This window comes from Triticum urartu, chromosome 3A (genome assembly GCF_056163025.1).
Source record: "Triticum urartu cultivar PI428250 chromosome 3A, HENAU_Tu73, whole genome shotgun sequence".
NCBI classification, from domain to species: domain Eukaryota; kingdom Viridiplantae; phylum Streptophyta; class Magnoliopsida; order Poales; family Poaceae; genus Triticum; species Triticum urartu.
In genome coordinates, this window is record NC_141875.1 from 37,157,766 (window position 1) to 37,166,721 (window position 8,956).

At 43.7% G+C, this 8,956-nt stretch overlaps 1 protein-coding gene and 1 long non-coding RNA gene across 2 annotated transcripts; one reads left to right on the forward strand and one right to left on the reverse strand.

Annotated features, from left to right (window-relative positions):
• Positions 1 to 1,690: 1,690 nt before the first annotated feature.
• LOC125542576 (uncharacterized) lies at positions 1,691 to 5,888 on the reverse strand. Its single transcript, XM_048705658.2, has 2 exons — positions 3,137 to 5,888; positions 1,691 to 3,052 (listed from the first exon to the last, which is right to left on the reverse strand). The coding sequence occupies exons 1-2, from the start codon at positions 5,886 to 5,888 to the stop codon at positions 2,694 to 2,696; spliced, it is 3,111 nt and encodes a 1,036-aa protein (XP_048561615.2). The 3' UTR covers positions 1,691 to 2,693.
• Positions 3,847 to 8,727, forward strand: LOC147978269 (uncharacterized). Its single transcript, XR_015618043.1, has 4 exons — positions 3,847 to 3,983; positions 4,119 to 4,185; positions 4,288 to 6,638; positions 7,333 to 8,727. It is a non-coding gene; the product is annotated as an uncharacterized LOC147978269 (long non-coding RNA).
• Positions 8,728 to 8,956: the final 229 nt, after the last annotated feature.

Here is an 8,956-nt window from a genome sequence, read left to right on the forward strand (position 1 = left end):
CCCATTATTTTTTTTGCATGGTTAAACGTGTGTTGTACGTGCATGCTTACTAGTATCGTATAATCAACATAATTTGTAAGGGTTCGTGATTATGAAGTGAGGGAAATGGGAGCTGTCCATGCATCGTCAGCGAGCCCGCCCGGACACACCCGCGGCGTTTGGGGAGGGGAGCACGCCCTCACAGTTCATTTTGTGGGGCGTTGATTCGTCATCCAACGGGCACACACTCTGCACTGTACACGGCGCCGTACCGGCCACAGCTCATCGTAGTATAGCTCGCACCCGCCGCGTCCGGCACGTGCTCCGGCGATTCTCACCGCCGGCCCGACGGCCCCTCGCTCCGCACCCATTCCGCCATGGTCGAGCTCCTCGCCGACCTCCTCCACGACGCCCCGCCCGCGCCCTACACCGGCCTCGCCCCCGCCCACGTCTCCTCGCTCCTCCTGCTCCTGCCTCCCCACACCGTCTCCCCGCTCTGGCTCTTCCTCCCCGCGCTTTCCTTCCCATGCCCACGCCGTCAGTCTCGCCATCTTCCCCGCACGCCGCATCACTCCGAACCAATATGCGGCTTCCCACATATCGTTCCCCCTTGTCAAGTTTCGTCAGCTCACCCTTGCCCGTGTCCTGTTCGATGAAATGCCGCAGTCTGGTGTTCGCCTGGATGAGCATGTTTACACGGCTGGGATTCGGGTTTACAGCGAGGCAGGGAATATCACTGCACGGAGAGGCTCGTGGCGAGGATTGAGGGTCAAGGTCAGCGTGGTGTCGTATGTACTGCTGTATGGATTGGGCAAGAATCAACGCATCCAGGAGGCAGTGGTAGCCGCCGAGGTAAAGAATAACGTGGTGGTGACTGGGAGCTGCTGTATGGGTTTTGTTGGACAGAGGAGCTGTAAATGGCGTTGAGAATGGCGACATGGCCAGGCTTGCTTTCGTGCCATCAGAGGTCAATTGCTCATTTCTGCTTGGTAGGCTACGAAAGAGGGTATGGCGACGAACATATTTGCATACAATGCATTGCCTGATAACCTGTGCGAGAATGGTATGTTCGGTGAGGCAGACAGGCTTTTCAGTGAGTTGTTAGACAGGGGTCTGGTGCCAAATGAGGTGACTTATGCTATGCTGATACATTGAACTTTGCAAAAGGGGGTGATGGAGGATGCACTTCATATGTTTGATAGGATGCGGGAGAAGGGAGTCAGAATGACAGTTTATCCATACATTTCCTTAATTAATGATTGCTGCAAAACAGGAGGATTTGGACATGGCAGACGGCCTTTCTGGGTGAGATGGCTAAGATAGGAGTGACACTGAATGTAGCTTCATATTCTCCACTCATAGCCGGTCTATATAGAGAAGGGGGCCTATCCAGTGCCATGGAACTCCACCAGAGATGGCTGAGAAGGTTGTTGCATGGACTACTTATACGTTAACAACCCTCATCAATGGTTTCTGCCAAATGAAGCTTCTCGGTTGTTTAATAAGATGATTGACAGCAATCTAGTACCAAATGAAACAACTTTTAGTGTCATGATAGAAGGGTATTTCCTGGTAGGTAATATAAAGAGGCATTCCAGTTGTATGATGAAATGGTGGATAGGGGCCTCAAACCTGGCAATTACACAATCTGGGGCTGCCAGAATATACAGTCGCTTCTTTCAGGTGCACAATCTCACTCTAATGTTGTACTTCCTGTCATGTTTTGGTAACTAGATTTTGGTTCGATAATGCTATAACAATTATTGCAACTCTCAGTGATTGTACTCCTGTGGGCAATTGCTTTTTTTTCTTTCTGCCGGCTCTTGGAGTTGTTTTTTCCATGTCAGTTTCCCTTTTGCATAGAGGTTGGCTGGTTATTCTAAAAACAGGCCAATTGCATGCTTAATATCAATGCTTTTTGTGTGTGCTGCCTTTAACTTTAACCGCAAGGAATGAAATAAGGAAAGTCAATCTTGAACTATGCCTCCTGCAGTCCTGCTGCTCGACTCTGCCATCTTCAGATCAATCAAGGACGGCCCCAAGTGCACATTCTCTAGTAGTACTAGCACTGTCTGGTGTCAGTTGCTGCTTAGACTCTGGTTATATTTTTTTTCGAGAATGATTATGTTGGAATATTATTGCGAGTACTTGATGAGAATTGATGCGGGATGTGCTAGTATGTAGCTGGGTAACTTGGTTTCACGCACGTTAGAAGGATTACATGTTTTGCTGCTTTTTGAAACTGAATGATATTAATGCATTTCTAGTCTGATTTCTGTTTTGTGACAAATTCCTCGTGCTTTCAAATATATGCATTTCTTACTGGATATGTGAAATATTAAGGTCAATTTCTGTTACTGGGTAATGCCCTCTATGTCTTTTTTTGGTACACATGGATAATACTTTGTTAACAGTCTGACTGCTGATTTGCTTGGAGCAAAAAATTCATGTTGCCAGCCTTCTGGATTGAGGATGTGATTTCTCAAATCTTTGCAAATTTTGAGAACCCATGTAATATGCTGAAAATTGCTATTGCTATAGTAATATTATGTAACACCATTCTACGTTTATCTGATACAGTTGCAAATAAAATAGCTCCGACAACAAATGCTAACTAAAATTACATATGAAACTCCTATTATTGCAGGGTCATATAATTCCAGATTGAATGTCTTGAGGCGAGGCTCCCCTTTTGCTCCATGTTCCCCAATATGCTAACCAGCAAACACGAGGTACGCATCTCTGATTGCGTGCATCTCTACCGCTGCATCTCTTATCAACATCCGCTCTCGAGGCTGTGTCTTTGAGCAGGATATGCCAAGCCTGAAGACAGAAACCAAGCACTCCTGGATTCTACTAGTCATATCATCATTTGGTTCTCCATGCAGCCAGATTATTGGGTCAGCTATCTCCAAGGTTCTATCCGGAAGAGCATCCTCGACAAATGTATGCAGATCCAATGAATCCCCAAACGTATCATCTGTTGGGCTTCTTCCGGTAAACATCTCAAGCAGCAATATGCCAAGGCTATATATATCACCATGAGTGGATACCACAGAGCCTTCTCCATACTCTACAATTATGCAAAGTTTTGTGGTCAGCATGCCATATTTGAGTGAAAAATAAAAGATAGTAATATTCAAAGAATTTCAGTCACCTGGAGCAACATAGCCTATTGAGCCTCTAATTCCAATTGAGCTATATGAATTTTGCATTCCCCCACTTGTATTTTCCTGAAGGATCCTTGATATGCCAAAGTCTCCAACTCGGGCGCTCATGTTGTCAGAAAGAAGAATGTTGCTTGGCTTAAGGTCGCAATGGATTACCGATGGTTGACAGTAGTTGTGCAGATATTCCACTGCGTCCACAATATTGGCACCAATATCAAGCCTCTGGGCAAGGCTGAGTGTGTTGCTTGTAGCTGGCTCTTTAGATTTTGGATGAAGCCAATCAGCCAAGTTACCATTGGGCATGAACTCAAAAACTAATGCCTTGAACTCTTGACCTTGGTGGTTGATGCTCGAACAAGAGGTAACGATCTTAAGGAGACAACGGTGTCGTATCCTTCTCATGGCCTCACATTCAGTCTCAAAACTCTTGGAATACCTAGATTGACCAAGATTAAACACCTTGACAGCCAATGTTCTTTCCTCATTGTCCAAGACACACTTATAAATCGCTCCATAACTTCCTCTCCCGAGCAAGTTGACTTCTGAAAATTCATTAGTTCCTCTCAATAATACTTGATAGGGAATTCTCTGGTAATGGTCATCAACAATTAAATTTTGTGATAATGTCTTGTGGCTTTGTTTGAGCCTCTTGCAAAGTATCCAAACAAGAAGAATAAGTGAAAGTGACAACAAGATTGCTCCGGCTGTTGCTAGAGAAATTACAAGAGACTTTTGCATCTTCTTTTTGTTCTTGCTTAAGGGGCTTGTGGAGCATGGAGCCAAATGAAGTTGAGGTGTACCTCCACACAAATTGACATTCCCATCAACTGCTAAGTAAGTGATGTTTCGGAAAACACCTTCATTTGGCACCTCGCCTTGCAAATTATTGAAGGATACATCCAATTTAAATAATAATGTCAAATTCTGTAGACCTACTGGTATTGACCCTGACAAGTTATTGTGTGCTAGGTACAGTTCCTGCAGGTTTCCAATGCTAGCAAGGGCATCAGGAATATCACCAGATAACTTATTCATGGTCAGGTTCAGTATACTGAGCCCCTTTATATTCTTCAGTGACTGAGGTATGCTTCCCTCAAAGGAATTATTGTCTAATGATAGCCATTGCAACACTATGCAGTTCTGGATACTGTCGGGTATCTTGCCAGATAACTGGTTTCCTGCTAGAATTAGTATGTTAAGGTTTGCCAAGCTACCAACATCATTAGGAATGGGCCCAGAAAATGAATTGTATGACAAATCCAAGTACCAAGATAGGCTGGATAATTTAAAAATCTCTCTGGGAATTGAACCGTTAAGTCGGTGATTCTTTGACAAGTCAAGTACGAAGAGGTTTTTCAACTCCCCCATGCTTGCCGGAATTGGTCCCTCCAAGTTGTTGTTGTATGCATAAAACCTATTCAATTGTGAAAGATTTCCCAGAGATGCCGGTATGAGGCCAGACAGCGTATTATTGTACAAGCCCAGCTCAATCAAGTTCTCTAGCTTACCAATGCTATCCGGAATCACTCCTGATATGGAAGTATTTGCTATTAGCACCACGTTGAGACCAACCAGATTGCCAATATCTGCGGGTATACTCCCAGAGATCTTAGTGTCGTCTAAGTATAACTGTTGGAGAGTTGTCGAGAGGTTTACAATTGAACCTGGTAGTTGTCCTCCAAAAGAATTGTTGCTGAGAATCAATTTCTGCAGTTGGCTGCAGTTTGCCAAAGAAGTGATGAATTCCCACCCCTTGTTGTCGTTCGCTTCAAGCTTATTGTCAGCCAAGTTCAGATATTGGAGAGCTCCCATCTTCCCCAATGTGGGAGGCACATGCCCACTAAACCCATTCTGCACGAGGCCAAGTGCTACGAGGGAAGAAATGTTTGATACTGAGGAGGGGATGGTTCCTGTGAAGTGATTTCCACCCAAGGCAAGAGTTTTGATCATGGGGAACTTGCTTCCGATATCATCCGGAATGCTTCCATACAGCATATTTACCCCTACATTAAGTACTTCCAGAGATGATAAGTTGTAGACAGAATCTGGAAGCATACCCGAGAGGTTGTTTCTGACGACAGTGAACTGCCGCAAGTTGTGGAGGGTGCCGAGCCCTGGCGGGATTGAGCCCACGAGTTGGTTAAGGCCGAGATCAAGGTTTTGCAGATAGGACAGATTGGCCAGCGATGCCGGGATAGGCCCTGTGAAGCTGTTGTTTCTCAGCGAGACTTCTTCCAGGGACGCGAGCCTGTCGCCGAGCTCGGTCGGGATGCGCCCCCCAAGCTTGTTGTTGCGCAGTCTCATCTCCGTCATGCTGATGCAGGAGCTCAGGTTCACAGGGAACGTGCCGGAGAAGGAGTTGTCGCTCAAGTCGAGCCTCTGCAGGCGCCGGAGGCGTCCGAGGCTCGCCGGAATCTCCCCATGGAACCAGTTGAAGCTCAGGTTGAGCGTCTGCAGGAACGTGAGGTTCCCAAGGGCTGGGGAGAGCACTCCGACGAGCGCCCTGCTGTCCAAGCGCAGCGCCACCGCACGCTTCGGCGTCCAGTGGCTGCACGTCACGCCCTCCCAGCTGCAGAAGCCGACGCTGCTGTTCCAGGAGGCCAGCACGCCGCCGTCGCTTATCTGCTCCCTGAAAGCAAGCAGCGCGGCCTCGTCGCCAGCGCTCACCACGGCGATCAGCAGAGCGCCTGCTACTACTAGTGACCATGACAAGCTCTTGATCCCCGTTGCCATGCCCATTATGCTATGGTTCTCCAAATAGCAGGTTCTTCCTCTTCAAATATAACCTGATGTGGTCACAACTCACACTCACACATGCCTTGCCGCCTTGCATTTATTTATTCATCTGAAAGCGCAGTGCTGAAATTTCAACAGAGCCTTCACCGCTCGGCTGACTTTCAAGAAATGATGTAGACCTTTGGTCCTATCTTTGACAAAGCTGCATGATTGCCTCTCCGGAGTTGACAACCATCTGCACCTCGAATGGATCAGCGATGACCATGATGAGCTGACAACAGCGTAACGGTGCCGCACAGGGATTGAGCTGAAGATGCTCGGGGCCGAAGTTTCATACAGACGCACGGTCGAAACCCGTCGTAACTATGGTATTCCTGAGCAGTTCGAGAGTCCGATGGATAGAAAGATGATGTGTCTGTCTCGTTCCTTCAGAGCTTCTCCTAAATCAAAACGTGGCAGTAGATAGGTGCATGTATCTGGAAGATAGGGTTCAGAATTCAGATGATTTGCTTCGGTTTATTTATTATTTCTATCTATCTCTGGCTTCCGTCCGTTGACTTTCTCTGCATGTATCTGGAGTGTTGAGAACAGGGGGATATGGTGTGGACAGGTGTGCTGCTTGCCTTGCTGGTATGTTCCGTTTTAATACTCGGTCACACCTGGTGTTCTGCTTGCCTTGCTGATATAATATCTCCCCAGTTAGCTTCTTTTGTTGACTCTGTGAGGCTCGATTCAAAGTCTGCTGCTACCAAGGTACTGTCGGTGTTTATATTTTAGTCTTCCCGATCTTATCAGACTTACTAGGCGTTTCTGGAAAACCGTTGGAGACCGGTGCTGATGCATTTCTAATTCATGATTTTCTCTTTTACTGAAGGTTTAAGCCGTTCTGCTTTCCTAATCTCATATACTATGTCTGTAACTTAATATAAGACGGGTTTTTTTTTTTTTGACACCGAGGGAGTATTGTCTAGTATATGCATCAGCTGTTACTCTGCCTTTGTGGCCGCAGTCTGAATTCTCTGTCTACCGGTCATATCTGAAAACCAGCCTTGCCTGCACAGCATGTGTACGGTTTCAGAACGGAAATCAATCGTGCTATAAGTATGAGCAACTCCATTGCATTCTAATTTGTTCAGACTGGAGATGAAAACTTTGATTGGTTCGCATCATACCTTATAGCTATATAAAAAGCTAGTACATTTAACCCTTTTAATTTTCTTTTACTGCAGTAGTTATGATTCCGAAATGTGCTATATGTGAAACAAGCAAAAACAGATAAAAAACCAAAGATTTTGTTGCTTCAGGCATACTGCCTGCTGCTTCTCCAAGAGGTGTTTATGCGTGCTGTTAAGACAACATGTCGTAGATACTTTGATATATAGAAGCATATTTTGATAGGGGACTACTATAGTGTTGTGACATTTTTTATAAATATGTGTCGATGCAGCTAAAGGGAAGTTGGAGCATGTTACAATATGGTTGTCCTGGGAGGTATAATGCACGTGGATTTTAGGCTAAGAAGATGGAAAGTAGAATTCACAACAAAAATCTTGTTGAAGAACTTCTACAAAACTTTTATCCAGCGACCATCCTAACTAAAAATCCATAAGGCTCGAACCAGCTTCACACTATCTTTCTGGGCACCAACTAATATTTACATGTTTATAATTATTGAGATATTTATGTGTTAGTTCATGCAAATTTACTTGCATGTTTCATGCCTAAATGTATTTATAGAAATTGCTACAGTTTTATAGAAAAAAATAGATGGACGTGGCAATGTGCACATATGATGTCCTTTTTGTTCGTAGTTAAATAATACACGCCCTTCTATTGCATGTCCAGGTTGCAAAACACTTGTGTTCATGTAGATAAGTCCAAGCTCTGTATATTCATGAGCTACTCTCTGGTCCAACGGCGGTCGACCTCCATGGAGGTGGGTATTTTGAAAAAAAATCAAAAAATATATTTTAAAGTTTCAAAAAATTCTGAAAAAAATCATACATGTTAACATGGATGTATTCTACATATGTGTAAATTTTTAAGATGAAATACATTATGATGAGAGCTACACAAAAAAGACAAATCACGTTTTTCAGACTGATGAACAGTGCGAACACTGTTCACTATTAGAAATGCAGGTTTTTCTCTTTTTTGTGTAGCTCTCACCATAATGTATTTCGTTGTCAGATTTTATACACATGTAGGATACATCCATATGAATGTGTAGAATTTTTTTCAGAATTTTTTGAAGCTCCAAAATATAATTATTGAATTTTTCAAAAATAACCACCTCCATGGAGGTCGCCCGCCAAAAGCCCTCACTCTGCGGTTATGCCCCTATTAACTTGTTTCTTATCTTGATAAGCATTCCTCATTGATATCATTAACTTATTACAATTGGTTTAAGAAGAGATCTTTAACATTTCATGTTTCTTGCTTGGTAAGGCTTGTGTTTATCCAAAAAAGGTTAAACACTTATCCGGAGATAAGGCCAATAATAGATCACAAGGACATGGTACCAAGTCATTTATAAGATACCTGGTTGCAAGTTAATAACTTAATAATTTAGTTTTACTCAATTGCAGAAAAGTGTTGGAATTAGTTAGGGTACTACTTAACTGTGCATCTTTTGAAGAAAATAATCTCATGCTACGCGCTAATAGTTAAACATCATCTTTAGTGGATAAAAAAAGATTATCAGTGTGTTAATTTCTCGTCACGTGTTATGTATGATGACCATTCATTCCACTAGAGATACTAAACCATTTAGATGCCCCGGTGTCTTGTCATACCGTGCCGCCTTGTGCACTTCCTTGCCTATCAATGATTTGATTTCTAGCCATGTTATGGTCCTTGGAGAGAATGAGCAAAGTATATGTAGTTGTCTTTGGTCATGTTGACATCACTTGCAAGCTCTTAGTTTATCCCCGATCATGTATCAAATAGTTTTATTTTCTAACTTATGTATACACATTTATCTCACATTTTGGCCTTCTAATTTTTTAGTATTTAATTTTCATGTTCTATGCCAATATATTTACAATAATGCCTATCATTCATCAAAAAAT